This window comes from Wolffia australiana, chromosome 13 (genome assembly GCF_029677425.1).
Source record: "Wolffia australiana isolate 7733 chromosome 13, ASM2967742v1".
Classification (NCBI taxonomy): Eukaryota; Viridiplantae; Streptophyta; class Magnoliopsida; order Alismatales; family Araceae; genus Wolffia; species Wolffia australiana.
This window is the reverse complement of record NC_135847.1, coordinates 4,711,964-4,734,232: the sequence shown is the minus strand read 5'-3', so window position 1 is coordinate 4,734,232 and position 22,269 is coordinate 4,711,964. Positions and strand designations below refer to the sequence as shown.

The following is a 22,269-nucleotide window of genomic DNA, read 5'->3' as shown; positions in this document are numbered from 1 at the left end:
CTTATCTCTTAACCGATATACTTCTGTCGGTCTGTCTCTCTCTCTCTCTCTCTCTCTTCCTCCCTTCGTTTGCGAGGCGGATAAGAGAGAGAAAGGGCGCCGCTCGAAGATCTCGAAGAGCAACCATGTCTGGAAATCAAGGTATAGATCATCTTCCGATGCGGAATCTCTGAAAAAGTAGTTATTTTTTTATTCATTTTTTGGTTTCTTTCGATTGGATTTGAAAAACCCCAATTTTGCTGTGATGTTTGGTATGTTAGATGGATAGTTCTAGTCGGAGGAGTTTATGGGTCGGCTGTTGTCTTTGCTTTTTTTAGATCTTCTATTTGTACTCGAATCCTGGTTCATTTCTCTGGGGATGGAAGTCGAGGAAGTATGCTTGCTACTAAGAAATTTGTATAGAGATCATCGTTCTTATGAGCGGCTAGATGTAAATATTGTTTTTTTTTTGAAGATTTGAATGTCGATTGTGGGTCTTCGGTAGGAACTTAAGGCCCTTGTGTTTAACGTAAGACAATATCATGTCTTGTTTTGTGTTTTCTCTTGTTTACTTCTCTCATTGCTCTGGAAATCCGTATTCTTTCTTCCGTTGTTTCCTCCCGATCGGATTTGTAAAACCTAACTTATGTTGGGACGTTTGATTGCTACTGGAGATTATTATAGTTTGGCATGCATGACGGATCTCAGCGAGATAGTTATAGTTGAGGAAAGATATAGGTCGCTCCGAGATTTCCCTTTGTTACTTGAATCTTCTATTATATAACTCTAATATTTGTCTGAGGATTCACCTATAATATACCAGTGCGTTTCCTGCTAATAAAGTCTATATAGAGATCATCCTCCTTCCAAACACGAGAATTTAGATTTAAGTATCGTTTTGGTTGAAGATATGAAGGTTAATTGCGGCCTTGTGTTTAACTTTGGGGAAATCTCATGTCCTGTTTTGTTTATTCTCTTATTTACTCCACTCATTATCTTTGGAATCCGTATCTATTATTCGATACAGTATTAAAACTATTGCTTATTCTTTGCTACAATGTTTAGTACATAGTTATTAAATTGTAATGCTCTCCATGCCCGTAAATTGTCTTTTCTTCCAATCACTAGATGACAAGAAAACGCCACCAGAGGGGAAGAGTGCGAAAGCTGAAGCATCAGCCAAAGAACAGGAGGAAGCGTTTCGCAGGGCTGTTCCACCAGCAGGATTTCCCGGAAATCCCTTTGATTTTTCTGCGCTACAAGGACTACTTAACGTATGAATCTTGTTTCTTGTTCCTTTTTAAATGTATGTCATCGGAATGAAGATAAACTATAAAATGACGATATTTAGTTTTTCGTTGAGCAACATGCAATTGAAAAACAGTATGTAATTCAATTGCATACATTTTCCCAAATTGTGCCCTCACCGAGCAGGAAGGAAGGTCCTTTATGTTTCCTGTGAGGTACCACAGGAATGGAAAGTTGCACTTTTTTGGATTAACAATAATCCAAGGGACATATACCATTCTTTGGTCATGATAAAATTTTAAAGATTCTCATAATCTCCTTTCATGGAATCTCATCGTTTTTCCATGTTTTCTGGGTTCCTTCGATGGGAAAATTGAATGCATAAAAGTGATTCCTAAATTCACCATGATACTGTGAATACTATGCCATATTGAGTTTTGAATCTTCATCGTTTCAGGACCCAGTTATAAAGCAGATGGCTGAGCAAATTGCGCATGATCCATCATTCACACAAATGGCTGAACAGCTCCAAAAAAGCGTCCAAGGTGCCGGTGATAGTGGTATACCCCAATTGGACCCACAGCAATACATGTCGACCATGCAACAAGTCATGCAGAATCCCCAGTTTATGAACATGGCTGAGCGCCTTGGGAGTGCCCTCATGCAGGTCTCTAAACTTCTATGCCCTTCAGAAGATCAATTAATTTCCTGTTTCATATACTCTTCATGACATAATTATGTTTTGAATTATCGATGACCTGGTAAACCGTCTTTGAATTTACCGAATGGTTAGGATTCCTTTTCATGTTTTTTAATTCTGAGAAGTAGAAAGTTATGGTGATTCGCCATGGCGATTTGGTTGAGGTCAATTTCCTACGGATCAGAAAAAGTAAAAAGGGATTTATTTATCCTATTTGAAGTTTTTTTTGGGAGAAATTTGGGATGGCACCAAAAATATTTACATAGCATCAATTACCTTTTTGTTATTTTCATATTGTATCGTAATGATGTTCTGAATGGTTTTGATGAAACTTACTAGATGGTTTTGGAGGATTTTTCCTTTTTTTATTGTGAGAAATAGAGGAATTACATTTTCTCGCTGCAGTGATTTGGTTTGGAATGGATTGCGCAGGGATTGAAAAAATGTGGAGGTGTCTTTATTTATCTTTTATTGCATTCGTTATATTTTGTAGATTTTTAAGATAAACGCTTTCATTGGATTGCGTGCCTTTTCATGCCTTTCATATTATGTTTTGAAACTTGCTTTGTGCTTCTCCAAGGATCCCTCCATGTCTAGAATGCTGGACAGCCTCACGAATCCGGCCAGTGCTGAACAACTTAAAGAACGTATGGCTCGCATCAAGGAGGATCCATCGCTGAAGCCTATTCTAGATGAGATTGAAACGGGAGGCCCATCTGCCATGATGAAGTGAGCAATGTCGAAGAAAAGTCTCATATAATCTTTATTTTAATTAATTTTTTTATTAAGAAATACTCTTTTGCTTTAGGTATTGGAATGATCCTGAGGTCCTTCAAAAACTGGGGCAAGCCATGGGAGTCTCTGCATCAGGAGAAGCTGTTACATCGGCTGACTTGCCAGGGTCAGAGGAGGCAGAAGAAGACGAAGCTGGATACGAAGATGAGTCTATCCTTCATCATGCGGCAAGTGTTGGTGATCTTGAGGTATTGTTGGTTTTAGGACTCATCTTATTAAGTCTCCTTTAAATTTCCAAATTTCTATCCTTGAGCGTGCACATGAGAAAAATGTTTTTTTTTTATTTTTGAAAAAGCACATGAGAAAATGTTTTTCCTTTGTCAAAAAAAAAAGTTTTTCCTTACAAATTTTGAATTCTAAGAGTTCATTCGGGAAAAAATACGCTGCCATCTTTCAATTTTTTCTGTAGAATCCGCGATGTCCAAATACCCAAATAATTTGAATTAGTCAGAGTAAGTTCGTTTTTTATATGTTATTGTTACGTTTTTTGAATAACTTCTATTCATAGTGCTAGCTCCATGGAGTATAGTCATCTTCCTTTCAAACTTCTGTTCACTGGCCTAGATTGTCGATTTTCGTTTAAGGAGGTTATCTAGGTTGAATTCCTTTTTAATAACGAATTGAACTGCAGTTTTGTTTTGAGTCGGAAAAACTTGTTCATATTTTAAATATATTCTTCTTTCTTTGTTGGAATTGAAGTTTCTGTTTCTACTCATATGAATGACATATTTTCTGAAAAGGTAGTTTTCATTTCAGCTGTCTTCTGGAACTGGGTAGCTGCTCCACATGAGTTTGAGGGGTATAGTAGTCATCCTATTCCAATAGTACCGTTTTAGGTATGGTGATTGGGAGAGAGAAACTAGTGGCGAAATGGCCATTGAAGAACCCATTTTCAGGCGTTGGAATTCATGCAATTTTTAGTCTTAGGAGGTATTCTCAAAATCCATTGAACAACTATCTTTTGGGTTTAGCAGATCACTATCTTCCTGCAAATCTGCTCTTATCAAATATGGGTTTAGTCTGCAAAAGAATCAATGAGCTAGAATTGGAATTTATATTTTAGGGTCCTCCACTTTGTTAATGATTTAGATGATCATTTGGGGTTCTCTTCATCGTGTTGTTGGTCATGGAGGAGTTTGATCTTTGCGATTTTGTTGGAGTACAATATCAGGCAGAGTTGAATGATTGCGAGCCTTTTCCTCGTCAGTACCTGGACTTCAGCACCAATACTACCACAACCATTGGTTGTCCTCTATCATGGTTATGCAGCCTATATATATATATCAATGACTAGAGAGTCTGGATGGCTGCCACGTCTTTCCTGGAGAAGGTGTTGCAGTTTGCCGATGCAGAGAGGCGAACCCTGTCTCTCTTCCCCCATCGGCCGGCAGGCCTGGTTGAAACAGATGCCCTCCTGACACCTGTCCCATTCTCATTGGCCGGCGCCACGACGGAAGTTTTCTTTGGCACTGTTGACCGACCTGGGCTCGGCGGCGACCAGAGGACCGCCTCTTGCTCTGTGTTCTTCTGTCCGCTCAACTTCTTCTTATCATTCCACCGCAAGAAGTCAATGGTAGACCACTTTTCAAAAAAGTCGTTGTTGGGTACAAAACAGAGGAGAGAGGAGAAGAAGAGGCTGACCCTTGTCCTGCGTTTCTCTTCTTCCTTGTCCTGTCTGAGAAGGAGGTACTTGTCCAGCATGGAGAGAAGCGGCACGCCATTGTAGATGAAGGCCGTGCCATTCTCTGCCTCCCAAGGTTGCGTCTTGGCGTTGAGGGTCTCCATGCTGGGCGTGTCGTGGAGACTCTCAACGCCAAGATGTGAGCTTAGGAGGCAGAGAATGGCACGGCCTTTATCTACAACGGCGCGTCACTTCCCTCCATGCTGGACAAGTACCTCCTATTCAGACAGGACAAGGAAGAAGAGAAACGAAGGACAAGGGTCAGCCTCTTACTCCTTCTCTTCTCTCTCCTCTGTTTTGTACCCGACGACAACTTTTTTGACAAGTGGTCTACCATTGACTTCTCGAGGTCGTAGGATAAGAAGAAGTTGAACGGACAGAAGAACGCAGAGCAAGTGGCGGTCTTCTGGTCGCCGCTGAGCCCAGGTCGGTCAACGGTGCCGAAGAAAACTTCCGTCGTGGCACCGGCCAATGAGAATGGGACAGGTGTCAGGAGGGCATTCGCTATAGCGCCACAACCAGGCCTGCCCGCCGACGGGGGAAGAGAGACGGGGTTCGCCTCTCTGCACCGGCGAACTGCGGCGCCTTCTCCAGGAAAGACGTGGCAGCCATCCAGACTCTCTGCCCCTGATATATATATATATATTTCTCTCTAGCTCTCTGTTATGCAGCATAGAAAAATAATCACACCGGTTTTTCATCTTCCAGCAATATTTGTAATTATTTAAATCTGACGAATATTTCGAATTGATATTCAGAATGGGTTCTTTGTTTAAGCTAGCAGTAGGTTAAATTCAAGGGAACAAACGTCGTTCTGTTTTTTCGTCTCGAGAAAAAAATAACGGTACTTAGAATTTGGGAATCAACTCATTGGAGGATAATAGTCTGTAAATAGTTGCAGCGATTGAATGTCTTCTGAAGATGGTATATTTTACTCCCAAGTTGTTTTACACTTATTATCTGTTTTCAAACGTCTGATTTCAGTTGCTCTTTCTTGTTAAACGTGATGTCATGGTTATCTCAAACAAAATCAAATTGAAAATTATTTCATTATTTTGGTGATAGGCCTTGAAAGAAGCTCTTGCTGCGGGAGCAGATAAAAATGAAGAAGATGCAGAAGGGAGGACTGCCCTGCATTTCGCATGTGGTTATGGAGAGGTAGGATCTCACTATTTTGTTCTCTGTTGATATGTATTGATTTGTGTTGTTCATGTGCGTTACTTAACGGTTGCTTATCGATGCTTTAATTAATTACGCATGAACGTGACTTTTTCTTGGAAGAAAAATTGAATTACCACCTGTATTGTTCTGTTCGTATTCATATTCCATTGAAATAATCTGATTCATTCTGACAATGCCAATGATTACATTTTATGGTAATATTTAGCTGAAATTTTGTTTATTTCGTTTACCTTTTGTTTCTTCTATTTACCTTTTGTTCTGTTCATCCCGTCGTGCCCTTTTCCCCCTGTTTAGAAAAAAGTGAAACTAGTTTTACAGATTTATTTTGAAATCAGCATTCAAAGGAAAAAAAATTAAAAACTGAAATTTCCTTTTTTTGAAACGTATCACGAGATCTAAAGACGTCTTCTGTTTTTTAGAACAGGAAAAAAGTTAAAAAACCTCCAAAAGTAATTGGCAGGCTGAAATGTTTTACCAAAATCATGAATTATTCTGCTACCAAAGTTCCATATTTGAACCAGAAAAAAAATGGCTGAAAGGATTAATGACATCCTTTCAACAGTCTTCCAATCACTGGGCAATTCAACCTTAACCTATCACCACGGCGTAAAAATCATCCAAAGCATTGTATAAATTCATAACTATCTTGCTTTCAGGTTATCCGCATAATGTAGAAGAACATTCATCTTTCTTTTCGTGCATTTATTTGGTTTTTAGAAAGATCTGGGTTTGCGCTGAAATCATTTCTATGCACATGGGTTGACATCGAACTCGAAATGATGGTGATCAACATTCTTTATGTTGACATAATAGTTTTTATCTAAATTATTTTACTCATACTTGATCTGAAAAACAGAACGTGACTTTTTATAAATGATTCGCTTTCAGGTGAAGTGCGCTCAGACCCTTCTTGAGGCTGGGGCGTTGGTTGATGCGCTGGACAAGAACAAGAACACGGCACTTCATTATGCCTCAGGCTACGGACGCAAAGAATGTGTTGAGCTCTTGCTCAAAAATGGCGCAGCTGTGTACGTTTTAAATTTTTTATTTCAAAGTTTGAAGTTAGTTCCTGGACAATATAGTATGGAATTTTTATCCTTTTTTTCACTATATTCGGTAATCGTGGAAAATATCACATAATGTAAATGGTAATCATTAATGAAGAAATTTGATTTATTCCAAAGGATTCTAACATAAAGAACTGTACTCTTCAGATTTTGAATAATCGATCAGAGCATAAGTTTTTTTTATCGTTTGCCGCTTTCTCTCTCATCCGAAAGACTCTTCTTCTCTATCATAAACTCTCTTTCTCTGTGTCTCTGCGAGCAGTACTCTTCAGAACTTGGATGGAAAGACCCCGATAGACGTGGCCAAGCTCAATAACCAGGATGAGGTGCTGAAGCTGCTGGAGAAGGACGCGTTCTTGTGAGTTGGTAAAATGTGTTCTATCCGGTTTGCTTAATTTCCCCACTCTTTAGTGACGAGTGTTTTTTTTACTTCCACATTGCTGTTATCTTCCTTGGAGGAGTCTGCTTAGGTGCCATTGATCTTGTTTGCTTTTTTTTTTTTTGTATTTGGCCTCTTGCTGGCTTGAAATAATCAGTTCACCCCCAATTTATTTCTCCTTGGCCGGCAGAAGAACCTTGTTCTCTTATCTAATGTTTTAATTATCATTTCTGTTCCTGGATATTCTCTAAGCAATCTGTTTCTTTTTTTTGTTTCAACCCAAAATAATTGTGACTTCATCAGTTGTATTTGCTTCTCCTGATGCTTTGTCAAGTAGCAAAAACATTATATTTTTTTTTGCTTCAATGGCACTTTATTTCTGGTACTTGACTCTAGGAATTATCTGAATTACTCTGGACATGCTACAAGGGTTGGCAGACGAAGACGAATTCTCAGCATCTTCGTCGTCATCCATGTTTGGGCTTGGACGAATGCGATTCGCCACCAGATGATGGATGCTGATGAAGAATTGTCGTCGTTGATGCCGAACAAGGTTTGGCTGATGATGTTTGTCATCGTCATCCCCATATCTCGTCATCATTGTCGTCAACCCGAATCTTGTCATCATCATTGTCATCCATGTTTGGGCGTGATCAAATGGTAATGAGAATGTGGGATCTTGGAAACTGGAGGACGACTGTGATCACGAATCATTATCATAAACCTCTCATCTTTATCGGTGAATCGTTATCGTTATCATCATCGTCATTGTTTTTGTCAACACTGGTTGGGCATGATCCAATACGGTCCTAAAATGATGTGTGAACAGTGATTTCTTTTTTGCATTTTTTTATCCTAGACTCATATTCTAATGAATTATCTTTCATCACAACATGTCTCTGAGCATCCTAATCTTCACTTGATCTTAGGGTAGGTTATTTAGAGCACTAATAAATACTACTTATAATTAGCTTAATATGAGTTGATAAAACTTTAAAATAGTAGCATGACAGTTCACTTTGACTTCAACAAAATCTCATTGAAATCATGAAAAATAAAGCTCCATCTTTAGACATCAAAATATAAGACACTTAAGGTGTGCTTGAGAAGTTTAGTTAAGTTGTGTGGAATTAGTAACTCACTCTACTGTCTATGATGATATTCAGAAATAGAAAGGCTTGGTGATTTAGACAAGTGACAAGTGTTTTCATTATCTTGTTGAACTGCCAGTCTTGTAAATAACGATTTAGACGCTCTATTACGCTATGAAGAATATGCATTGAAAACAAAAAATAATAAAAAATTCGTTATCGTTTGATATGATATATTATGGATATAATTTCAAAACGAAATTAAGACTGACAAATGTGCTACATACTTTTTATTCAGTCACAGTATGTACTTATATATTTATGGGACATGAAAAATATAAAACAAATTGGAGAAAAGAATATAATTGGGAGAAAAACGAGACCAAGTCCCCAAATGTCAGTATGAATGGGATATAAAAGAAACACAACTCAAAAATGCTTTGAAAACTAGGGTGTCATGGCTTTTAATTTAACAACTTTGCATGGGATGTATAATGGATGCAAATTTGAACTTTGGCATTAATGCAAGCCCAAGTCGATTATGAAAATGAAGAAGTAATCCAGCAATCAAGACAGAGATCAGGAGGAATGGAACTTCAAGAAATATAATCTACTGCACTTCAATTTTTTCATTTAGTTATTTTGAAGTACCCAAAGTCCTATGCTTGGAATATTATATTTTTCATCATCCTCCAAAAAACATAGGATATCGTATAATCAATGCAGTATGACTCAAACTCTTGATCTCACTTTATGGCTGATTTCATGTGGGAATATAGGTATCTTTAGAGATTGAGATTATGAGAGAGAGATAAAGGTCAAGACATTTAATTGCAAATGCCTAAATTAGTATTTTGATGAATGCTCAAGATTTGTAAAGCCTTAAAAGCTTTTTTCAACAATTAATCAACACGTTTTGACTCAAGTAAGATTCTGTTTATATCTTGGACCATGAGAGAAGAAATCATGTCTATCCTGAAATTGACAATGTTACCATTTAATATCATCATGTCTTGATGATCATAGAACTTTGACAATAGAATCAACATACCAAACAGATTATGTTGAAATTAAAGCTCAACACTATTAACATGTTCTACACACTTGGTTATATTTTAAGTCTGAAGTGACATCAATTAATTAATGAAATGATATGATCAACGCTCCGATATATGGCCTATTAATTAGTCGCCAAATTATTCAAATGTTTTTAGTAGAAGAAAAAATGGAAGCATAAATTTTGAAAGGGACGATATAAAATAAAAAATAATCAACTTATTGAAATTCATGTACACGAAAGATGAGTTATCAAAAGTGAATGTTTCAGATCATTAGGTTTTGAGAGAGCCCATGTAATATTCAAAGCAATGGTATGGCTTCCAGAGATACATATAAAGTCAATACAGCGTGATAATACAAAAGTTAATATATGCATATGCTTGGGTCCAAAATAGATGACCAAAAAATTTTGAACAACTAAAACGTAAGATATCAACATATAATCAATAAATATCTGCAAGAAATATTGAATGAAAATCCTCAAGTAAAATTCGAGTAATATAGAGCATCAACCTCATACTGAATTATCAAATGAGCAATGCAGATACATTAATATTAACAATTATATTACATATAGATCGTATTGAAATTCATCACCCAAATGATAAAAAAATGATAGATTAATTTCTGCGTATACTCTTCAAGCAATTCCTAACGTGTGTGCTACATCTACTGCAAAACTTTTGACCTTATTTAAAATGAATCATTTAATATTTTTTCCCCAATCTTTGAATCACATTTTATTGTTATTTAAGTCTGATCCTTTTTTTATTGGTCCATGTCACCGCTGCGAGCAAAAAAATAAGATCTTGTTAGTCAATGATTAGGCAGTGTGACATCGCAATTTATGAAACCATATAACTACACCTTTTTGCAATGGCTGGCACAGCTAATCATTGACGATGCTTTTGATTGGCGTCATTTGATCGAATCGAATGGTGACACATGGCAGGGTGAAATTTTAAAATGAATTTATTAAAATTAATAAATTATTATATTTTAAATCTTAAGTCATAAAATTATTATATTTAGATATCACAACTTAGAAAAGTAATATTTCCATGAATATAAGTCAAAAAAATCATTAAATGTATTCCGAATCAGAAAATAAATTTCTTTGAGAGTATGATTTAAAAAATCCATAAAATACCATTCATCCACGCAAATCAGAATTTCACCCTAAAAATAGATTTAATCATTTGAAGATTGAGAACACACATATACAGTTATTTAAGTGCATATAAATAAGTAAATTTGATAGAAATAACTTTATAATTTCCATGTGATCATATACTTCTCAATCTGATGATGAGTAGCTCTCAGAGGCACAATCCAAACCAAGTGATATGGCACATCTCAAGGATGAAGTTCATCAACTCTAGAGCCTCATTAAAAATCACGCTAACATTGTGGGGTCCACTTACTACATTGGGGTACATCATATTTTTGAAACATTTATTCAGCACCAAAACATTGATCTCCCTCATAGATCTTATATTCTATTGGCACGGATCGTATTACACTAGATAAATCATTTTTTATGACATGAAATTTTCCCTAGTAATATGAAACTTAAAATTGTTGAGAACACCTTAATTTTGGTGCTTGGTATTTGTACCATTGTGATTGATGTTTTCAGGCCAACAACACATGTTTTTCAAATTCCAAAATATGTGTGTCTACTCTTAGTGCGAGAATCAGCTTAGATCTCCTTGTATCACCTGATCTTTGATGGGGTTGATGAATATCTTGGTGACAAAGTTTTAGAGCCAGAAGCATGAGCTAGCTAGGATGTGTGATGGCCTCCACCTCTTTTGATCCTCTTCCTTGGATGATGGCATGAAACCTATGGCTGCCAATGTAAGCTCTGCAGGGGAGGTTCAAGTCTGTCAACTCACCAATTGTCGGGGCACCTTTCTTTTCATATCTTTAAAACTATATTTGAATATTTTTGTCATGGGCTACAATTGGAAAAAAAATTGTGTTATGTGTGCTACTTGGCCCGTTAGAAATGAAATAGTTATTCTGCTTTTGTGGTTAGGTCAAGTTGTATAGAGGATTCATTGTGATGTGTGGGATCTCACCCCATGGTCATCTCTATTTTAAGTGGATATGGTCAAATAAAAAAAATTAGAGCCTATATTAAATGATTTCAAACTGAAAATGTAAATAAATTCATATAGTCTCACATTACAGCCCTATTTAGAGAGTGTGAAATTGTCCATGAATCCTCATGCACCATCACCCCTTAAAAGAAATGAGTCACTTAACTTAAGCTAAGACATTTTTTAGAAAAAAAACTAAAGCTGAAATTAGTTAGAGTAATGTATGCAAATTGTTTGTTCATCTCTGTTGTTTGTTCATCTCATAAATCAACTTCACAATAAATCCATCTCTGATGGATCTTCATTAGATGTTGTTATGTAGACCTATCCCACAGCTAAGATTCATAACCACTTGGAGATTTGACTAATTGGACGTACATAACATGTACACCTACATCTAAGTCATACAAAGAAGTAAGCTCCATCAGCACTAAACTGTCTTTGTTACATACTTCCATTCATAGAAGGGAGATAGGTGTTATCATCTCCCTAGAAGATGAATGCTTATCTCCAACACTTTTTCCTATAATGAAAGTATTTTTCTGTCAGCAAGGAATATCGAAATTTATAGACACTCTAACCCCTATGTTGGTAATGGATGACCAAAAGATGTAAACATTCTAGTTGGGTTATGTGGGCTTGATTGATCAAAATTGATACATAGAACCGAATTCATAAACATTATATTTTGTGTTAAAACATAAAATAAAAATTATCACATCAACCAATGTGGAACTTAGTCCACTATCATTTTGTTCCCCAAAATAGTATCACAACGTCATTCAAGTGTCTGGTTTCCAGAAGTATTAACAAGATTACAGGAACGATAAGTCTCCTCTTCAACTACATCAATATTTTGTGAAGATCTAAAAAATATTTTTAGAATATATTCATAAGGTACTAGCCTCCAGGATAAGGCATCCTCAAAGGTCCAGGTTCTTAATGTATGATTTTTGAAGTTTTCATTAATCTCTTTTATTTCGTGGATCGATAAATGCCTGATCCAAGAAGAATATAAGGAACTATAGTTTAGAGGAAGAATTTAAGGATTTAAATATTTTCATAAAGATTATATGAAATTAAATCTCCATTTTCACACCATTTCCTATCCCTTTGCCCCATTCATTCAACCAATTTCTCTCTCTAAATAAATGGTTTCCCTTTTTTCATCTTTCTCTAACATTATATATTTCTCTCTCTAAACCTTTCTACATGTCTCTAGTTTATTTCCCTAATTTCTAATAAAACAAATTGACCTTTTCCAGCTTCAAATTACATTCCCAGTGTTGGGTTCTAGAGGCCTAGATCTGGATGAACATATCAAAAACGATGCGCAACGGAAGACTTTTGCGAATCGAACGGCATCAACAAAAACATTGAAAAGATGTACCTTTGCACGAATCTCATTCGTGATTTCTTCGATCCCGGAGCGAGACGAGTCAAGCTGCTCAAGTGTGCAGCCTCTAGACGTATCCACGCGGTCCTCGGCATGTCGGATCTCCTCTTTCTCATTGACGAGCCCCGTTCTTCCTTCGTCGGCGTCGTTACGTCGTCCCGATCGCATTAGGGATGGAGAGGGGGTGTGAGGAGAGTGGAGAAGAAGGGGAAACGCCCCTGAAATAATTCTGGCCTGGGTGAATTTCGTTCAGGGCATTCCCCTATTTATACTAAGTGGGCGTTTTTCATAAAAACCCCCAAAACTTAAGTATATCTTCCAACGTCCAAAAGACCATTTGCGTGTGACCCTCTAGGCCCATGTATCAGTCTAGTTAACAACTCCAGCGGCCCAATAACCTTTATTGACCTTCCAAATTAATTAACTATGTCATCATATAGATTAATTAACGTCGGATCGATTTAACCCAATCGATAGGTCGAGACTCCGACACGTGGGGTGCCAAGCTACACCTGGTGTCCTAGAAGATACAAAGGAGTGTGTATCGACTCACTCATGGAACCTATTCGTCATCAGTTATCGTGTATGTATAATTCCTCATCCACTTGACGCTCGTCGGATGACTTAGGGTATGGTCAACTGTCAAACCCTAATTGATCATCCGAGTTAGTACTGATGCATTCGGAAATCATTGGAGAACTCTTCTCCGATATTTCATTGCCTTGGCCAAAGACTTCATCGCATTGTGTTCTTTGAGCTATCACCTCTTATACAGAGGGTGGAAGATCCCATCTTGACCACTCAATCGTCTTCGTAAACTTCTTCATGTACCCAAACTAAAAACATTTAGAATCCCATAATTAGAGATTCATTAGCCATAGTTAAAGTACAACCGTACATCCACGAAGGATATCTAAGGACCACTTACACAACCGTGACGTGAATCAACTTGATCGACAATTCGGTATAATACCATTCAGGGATTCGTACGGATCAATTCAGTGAACTCTTTCCACTAAAGAGAACCCACTATCTATCCTTAGTGTTGCCACACTAATGGCTAAGGGACCGGCCATACTCATCATAGAGTGAGGCTAGATAGTGCTATTCTATCCGGATACTTCGATATCCTTCTTGCGTATCCTTTGAATAGAAATGTTTAGAACACACACTTAAAGACTAGTGATATTCGCATTATGATCTCATCATAATTCACTACGTCCGATCATGTATTCATGGACTTCATTATATGCATCACACGTGCACTATAATGAATATGTTCTATTAATGAATATGGAACGAGATGTGGAATGTGTGATTGGCTTGCCAGACACATATATTTCCATCACCCAGCATCTCTCACTATTTATTCACTTTATTTTTCTATCTCTTCATTTTGACCACTCTCTCTATCTAAATTATCTCTCTCTTTCCCTGTATTATTACCTACATTTCTACATTATCTTTCTAATTCCATAAAAGACCATTATAAAATTAGGGTTTTCCATTCATTACCGTTCATTTGTGTTTGAGTGGGCTTTATGTGTGGCATACAACTTAGGCATGTGCCCATTTAAAATTATGCTTAACATTCATTTCTGTTCACTTGCGCTAGAGTGGGCTTCATGTATAGTATGAAATCATTGGATGTGCACTTCACATATAATTGGAAAACCGGTGGAGTGGGCTTGAGATACAATTCATTTCTCTTTAACCTATAGGTATATCAGCTGACAGCGACGATGGTTGCTCTATAGAGTGTCCTCTAAGGAATTTTGTGATTTCTATTGATACTGTTGCTGGGTTATAGCGGCCTAGATCTGAAAGGAGAATTCAAATGATCCATGATAACATGAGAAATGCATGTATATTTTCATACATTTTAGATATTTTTGGTATTATTAATTTAGAATTTATCATGTTATCACTTGAATTAACTAAATATTTATCCACTAGCTATATATTCTAATTTTTGCACATTATGGTTATTTTTGACTAAACTCGACTTCTTTGAAGTCAAGAAATTTTAGTATTGATGAGCATTCTATAGCTATAAATTTACAGGAATGAGAAGATGATAACTCTTAAAGAGTTGGAATTTTTTTGAGAGCTTAGTGATTCTACAATTCATTTCTCTTTAACCTATAGGTATATCAGCAGACAGCGACGATGCTTGCTCTATAGAGTGTCCTCTAAGGAATTTTGTGATTTCTATTGATACTGTTGCTGGGTTATAGCGGCCTAGATCTTAAAGGAGAATTCAACCGAATCGGCTGAATACTGACCATATTGGGTCAAGCCAAATAGGGCTTAGCCTATTTGGCTAAGTCTTGACTTAGCCAAATTGGGCTGAACCTTAGAAGACTGACCCACTAAGGCCAGCCCTATACGGGCCACACCAGTCCTGCCAGCCTATCCGGTCAGTCATTGCAGCCACCGTTGCCCCCGCCACCGCTACAGCTCCGCATTCGCCGCCGTCCCGCCACTGCCGCTTTGGCGCCGTTGCCGTCGGAGAAGGTAAATTCTCTATTTTTAGCATTAAAAAATTATTTTCAAAAATCATTAAAAATAAAAAAAATTAGAAAAAATATTTTCTGCATTATAAAATTCCAAAAATAGGAAAAATCCATAAAATTCATATAATCGATTCACAATTATTTATCATCTAAAAAAATTCTAAAAATCTCAAAATCTCATTTTTAATATTTTTAGTGGTTTTAGTGTAAATTAAATTCCATAAGATTGTAAAAATATTCATTTTTGATTTATTTTGTTAAGAAAAAATATGAAAATTAGTGTAAAAAATGTTTAGTGTTTTTCTTTGTATTCTGCTTCAATCTAAATCATAAAAAATTATATTAAATACCTAAAAATCCATAGAAATCCTAGAAATTGTATTTTTCACTTTTAAAATCATTTTCTTGATCCCAAGGTTGGGAAAAAATTCTGAAATTAAATTTCTACCTCTCTGTTGATTGACCCTTACTTGCTCTATATGAATTATAGAGTATTTAAGTGGAAATTTTCATAAATATTGTTGGTTAAGTCTAAATCAAAATAATGACATATAACCCCTTAAATTTGGACTTATCAATTCACAACAAAAGACTTAAATGGAATCATAATGGTATCATCAAAACCATTAAATGAATTACCTGGACATAGATTGCATCTGTGATTTGTTGGATCCTTGAATGAGACGAGTGAAGTTGCTCATGTGTACAGCCTCTAGATGTATCCACGTGATCCTAGGCACATCAAATCTTCTCCTTTACTCTTTTGAACTCTTTTCACCCTCCATCATCATCGTTATGGTGTCCCGATAGCATCGGAAAGATAGAAGGGCCATGGGGAGAAGGGGGAAGAAGGAGAAGGCCCCTGAACAATTCTGGTCTAGGTGAATTTGGTTCAGGGCCTTCCCCTATTTATACTTAGCGGATATTTTTCATAGAACCCCCCGAACATAAGTATATCTTTCGACTTGCAAAGACCATTTGCATTTGACCCTCTAGGCTATGTATCAATCTAGTTAACGACTCTAGTGGCCCAATAACCTTTATTGGCCTTCCAAATTAATTAACTATATCATCATATAGGTTAATTAATGTCAGATCAATTTAACCCAATCTATAGGTTGAGTCTCTAACACGTGGGGGGCCAAGCTACACCTTGTGCTCTAGAAGATTTAAAGAAGCATGTATCGACTCACTCATGGAACCTGTTTATCATCGATTATGATTTACGTATAGTCCCACATCCACTTGACAATCCTAGGATGACTTATGGTATAGTCAACTATCAATCCCTAATAGATCATCCTAGTTAGTACTAATGCATCCAGAAATCATCAGAGAATTGTTCTCTGATATTTCGCTACCTCGGCTAAGGACTTCATCGCATTGTCTTCCTTGAGCTGTCACCTCTTATACTGAAGATGGACAATACCATCGTGACTACTCAATCGTCTTCATGAACTTCTTGATGCTCCTGAACTAAGACTATTGAGAATACCAAGGACCCCTAGGTCATACTCAAAGTACAATTGTCCGTCCACAAGACGTCTTTAGTGTCTCAGGTCTAAGGACCACTTGCACAAGGTGACATGAATAAACCTGATTGGCAGTTTGGTACAATATCCTTCAGGGATTCGTACGTATCAATTCAATGAACTCGTTCCACTAAAAAGCACCCATTATCAATCCTTAGTGTCTCTAGAGTAATGGCTACGAAACCAGCCATACTCATCATATGAGTGATGCTAGATAGTGCTATTCTAACAAGATACTTGAGTGTCCTTCTCGAGTATCCTTTGAATCAGAATATTTAGAACATATATTTAAAGACTAGTGATCTCCGTATTACAATCTCATCATAATTCATTAAGTCTAATGCTGTATTCATGGAATTCACTATAAGCATCACACACATGCGATAATTAGTATGCTCTATTAATGAATATAGAACGAGATATGGAATGTGTGATTGGCCTGCCAGCCACATATATTTCCATCATTGGTATTTGGAACCTTCAGAGTGTTGGTACTAAGAAAAATATTTTAGATTTTTGACGTTCAATTATGTATAATGACATGTCTGTACTGATGATGAGTTTAAATGGTATGCTTTGTTTGGAAGTTATGTTGGCATGGGAAAATAGTCTTATCCATGTTTCTAACTAAAGGAAGGGTCAATTTTCCTATGAAATTTAACATGAGAATTTATAAAGCTTTTCAATAACTTCATCATACGACGTGTCTTATCCTTATTCACCATTATCTGGTTTTCACAAAGGTTGCATCAATAATTACCATTTCTATTATTGTGTATTACTTTAATAATGTGAGACCTTGTTAAATTGTGAATGCTTTCAATCATTCGTTGACAAGTTAGTTTTTTTTGCACCATTTTATGTGACATATGGTATGAAAAATAACTCAACATTAAATATCAGAAAAATAAACTAAAGATGTACATGTGTAATTTACTTTTTGCATCTCATATTGATTATAGAAATTTACTTCCCATTTTGTATTGATGAAACTGCATAAGATATAAATTATGACATTGATAATATTATAAATTTCAATTATATGAAGTGTTATTGATGGGGCTCAAAAAGTAGGATAAATTATAGACATCCGGATTTGGACCATTCATTCAAATAAAATCACTAAAAATACAATAGTCCAGAAGTTCAAATAATGAACTTGAAAATCCAAATTGGAATGAAATTATCCATTGAAAAATTTTAATTTTACCTCTGTATGTGCAAATTATTCCTCACTTCTGCTTATCTTGGAGGAATATGTGATAATATTCATTTTGTGGCTCCTTGGTTTGGAGATTACCCAGAATTTATCTATTTTTTCTACACAATTCTCTAATGTTCAAAGATCTGATTAGCTGAGTTAGTTGATACAATCATGGGAGTCAACTTGTCTTAAGTCACAACGGAGGACCATGGCTTAGATTGGTATGACTGAATTTCGGTTAGAGCATGGGGAACCCTAGTGATTAATATAGACTGAAGAGCCTTAAAATCCATTACATTAAAATTCTAATATTTCTCTTGATGATTTAAATATATTGATTTAATCAGACCATAAAATAAATAAATTAAAAACAACATCATTAAACCTTATGAGAGATAAAGTGGGAGTGGGTATTCCGCTCAACTATTGAATGTGCCTCAATGCTAAACATGACTTCACATTTAATAGTTAAAGTTCAAACCTACCTAATTTTGGGTTTATAATTGTATGATACAAATGAGAGCTTATATCTATGGATTTTATGTTGAAAGTTCCTTAGACTTCATGCATTAGTGAACGCCTATCTATTGAAAAAACTAAATATTTTGGTCTTGTTGGCCACCAGGGTTTTAGAAATGGAAAATATTTTCTGATATAAGTTGGAAGTTATTAATGATACAAAATGTATGAGAAAATAAGTCTTGTAACTCATTTACTGACTATTATGGTCTAATCAGCAGAAAACAATTAGACCCATTTCAATACATATACTACAACATAATAGTTCCTAATCAATCTTATTTATTCTAAAAGGGTAAACGCTTCAAATTTTTTTCTTCTATGAAGCATCCCATATTGTGGGATAACAACATAGTTTTGGATCCAAAATTTATTCATGCATCAACTTTAGTTGCATATTGTGTAATAACAATTTATTCGGTCAAAATGACAATCATAACGTTGTATCAGCACTCCATCTTTACTCTCTTTATCCATTTCATATGAGTTCACATTCTTAGGAAGCTTCCATACTTCCAATTATTTCAAAGATATTAATATCTGATCAGCTATTTTTCTTCCACATAATATAAATAAACTAAGAGTTGGCATTCATTCACTGACTATCATGATCTAAAAAGCAGACAGAACTAGGCCCGTCTTATCCCTCAAACCAAAATGAACTAGTACCAAATGAATCTTTTTTATTTTTAAAGGTTTGACTCTAGAAAGTTTTTCTTTCAAATAATCATCACTTATTGTGTGATAAATATCCCATAGTTTTGGTTTTAGTCTTTATTCACCCATCAACTTTATTCGCACAGTGCCTCTAACTCTCTTTATCCATTTTATACACACGAATGATAATCTCAATTTTAGGGTTAAAATTTGTCGTTGGTGATTGAGATTATTCAATAAAATATATTTAACCGAACTTAAAAATACTTAGTTACTGATGAGTACGGATCATTTCCACAGGGAACGACGATTAAGGAATTACATTCTTATACTAGTGATGATGGACGAGAGGATCGACGAAAACAAGATTTGAGGATGTGAGCTAGTGATATCGATAAAAGATACGTAATTATAAGCTAATTTAACTTAAAGAAAAGAGTAAGTGATTGTGATGGATATGATGATGACCGACGATATGAACGAAGATAGTGGTTCGATATGGAGTGGTACGATGGCAAGGATGGAGAGATGAGAGAATGGGGACGTAAGTAAGTGAAGTGATAATGAAACGTTGATAAAAACCTATAACTATTATAACGATGATGTTGGGAGAGAAACAACGTAAGGCGAATACACTTACCTTCGATCCTTGCCAGGATCACGGCGATTTGCAAGTGCCGGTAAGCTCCCCCTCTTCTCTTTTGTCTCTTCCAACACACCCAAGACACCAAGACCACTCTTGATGGATCTCAAAACTCACTCTCTTTCAATCAGCCTACAAAAGTAGGAAGCAAGTTCAAGATGATTTTTACACTGATCCAGGCCTCTATTTATAGATTAGAGGGTATGGATAGAAAGAGGAGGGGAAGATCAAAAGTTATGGCTGTTGGAAGTTGACGCAATCCTAGCCTTTAATTTCTTCTCTCTCCTCATCAATGTCCTCAGTTTCGTGCCAGTTAAGAAGTCAAAGCACTTGGTATTCTGTGGCTTTTCGTATTCCGTGGCTTTTCATATTCCATGGCTTTTCGTATTCCATGACTTTTTGTATTCCGTGACTTTTCGTATTCCATGGCTTTTTGCATTATGTGCCACACGTACACGACAAAAGGACAAAAACAAAGAAAAAAAATCTCTTTCTTGATGCTGACGTGGCGGCACATTGGCGCGCCACGTCACCTTATGCCATAAAAAAAACCAAAATACTTGAAATTTAATATTAAATAAAATAAAAGCCCAAAAAATACTTATAAATATATATTTTGACTCAGAAAAATCATATCTTTCCAAATTTAATATCCAAAAATTCTAGAAAAATCATATTCTATCTCAATAGTTATATTCTTTTAAAATATTCTGTTAGAAAAATCCTAAAAAATAGAGAAAATTTAGAATTTTGTTCTAAAAATAGATTTAATCATTTTAAGCTTAATAACATGCAAATATGAGTAATTTAATGCATAAATACACATGAATATAATAATATAAGGCATTAGAAATGCATGTTATCAACGAACTATCTAAGGAAGCTTCCATACTTTAAATTATTCAAGAAGAGATTACTATTTGGTCAGCTGCTATTCCTTTAAAATAGGGATATTAGATCATGAAAGTCAGTTAATGAATACCAAATTTTAGTTTATTTAAAATAGGGATAACTACATAAATTTGGATCTAGGCTTTATTAATTTCATACACAGGCTCATTCACAAGAAGCTTCCAGAATTCCAGTTTGCTGGAAGAGATTAATATCTGATTAGCTGTTAGTCCTACATTATTTAAAATAAACTAAGAGTTGAAATTCTTTCACTAACCAAAAAAAACATAGAAACCCAAATTAGGTGACGGAACATGTTTTCGATATTGGATAGATGACTGGTCAGCCGAATTACGCGATAGAGCTTGTTTTCGGTACATTTTGTCACGATCATATATATCAATATTACTTTTGTGTTGATCATTGAGTTCGGGTGATCTACCCTCTGATGCAGGACGTACGCCCAGGACGTCGTCCCGTCGTCACCGAGTATGATGGCTCGGCGACGATAAAGGATATGTATCGGGAGCGACGATGTTGTCGTCCGACGATACCCTAACGGGTATGTAACTACGAGATGAATGCCCTACGTGTCGTACGTGCAGGCCTCGACTCGAGGGAGGCGCCGAGCTCCAAGCTTTGACGGGAGTTGCCGGGTGACAGCAATGGGGGCCACTCGACCTCGTCGGAGGGACGTAGGCGACTACGGCTGAACGGACTCAGTCCGTAGGGCTCGCACGTGACGGACGAATTCGTCCGCGCCGGTAAGACGCTCAGATTCGTAGTTTTTCTCCCGTTCTACCAAACTCACCTACCTAGCCCGAGCGCGGTGGAGTCGAGACGAAAATATACTGCAAAGAATAAATAAACGAGCGTCGTAGAATACGGTGTACCTCGACGATGAGCTCGAAGTGCAGTATTCGACGACGGCCGATGTCGGAGCGGGTTGGGTGACGGGCGCCGGAGAGGTCACGGCGGCTCGACGGGCAGCGACGGTGCCGGAGCGGCTGGCAAAGTTCGGTCGTCGAGGTCTAGGCGTTGGAGCGCCTATCTAGTGGAGTGGTGGTGACGCGCGGACGGCGCGGAGCGCTGCAGGGCAGCGCGGTCGTCAGCGAGCGACGCGGTGGGATGACGGCGCGAACACGGCGGCGATGTGGCCGCGGTCGGCCGTCGGCGATCACGGCGGGCACAGCACGGGCGACGGCTCGGCGTGGGCGGGAGCGGAGCGGCAACACGGCGGTGCGGCGGCGGCACGATAAGCGGCGGCAGCGCCGAGGCGGCACATCAGCGGCGCGGCGGCACGGTAGCGGTGGGGCGGCAGCGCGGGCAACGCGACGGCGGGCTTACGGCAGCGAGCGCGCTGGCAGCGGCGGCGGGCGCATGGCGGCGCGACGCGGCGCAGCGGCGGCAGCGCGGCGCGCATGTCGAAGTGCGCGAGCGCGCGCGGACGGTGGCGCGCGCGGCGGCGGCGCGGCGGCAGCGCGCAGGCGGCTCGCGATCGGGCGGCGCACGGGCGGCGCTCGAGCAGCGGCGCTGGAGGCGGCGCGAGCGGCGGCTGTGTTAGGGGCGGCGCACGACGGCGGCGGCGGCGACCCTCCTCCTTCCTCTCCTCCTCTTCCTCCTTC

At 37.6% G+C, this 22,269-nt stretch overlaps 1 protein-coding gene across 1 annotated transcript; it reads left to right on the top strand.

The window, feature by feature from the left end:
• LOC144710944 (ankyrin repeat domain-containing protein 2A-like) lies at positions 1-7,272 on the top strand. The gene is made up of 8 exons (XM_078584796.1): positions 1-141; positions 1,108-1,253; positions 1,685-1,894; positions 2,508-2,656; positions 2,736-2,910; positions 5,469-5,561; positions 6,474-6,613; positions 6,915-7,272. Exons 1-8 carry the CDS (start codon positions 126-128, stop codon positions 7,012-7,014), a joined length of 1,029 nt encoding a protein of 342 aa, XP_078440922.1. The 5' UTR covers positions 1-125; the 3' UTR covers positions 7,015-7,272.
• The last annotated feature ends 14,997 nt before the right edge of the window (positions 7,273-22,269 follow it).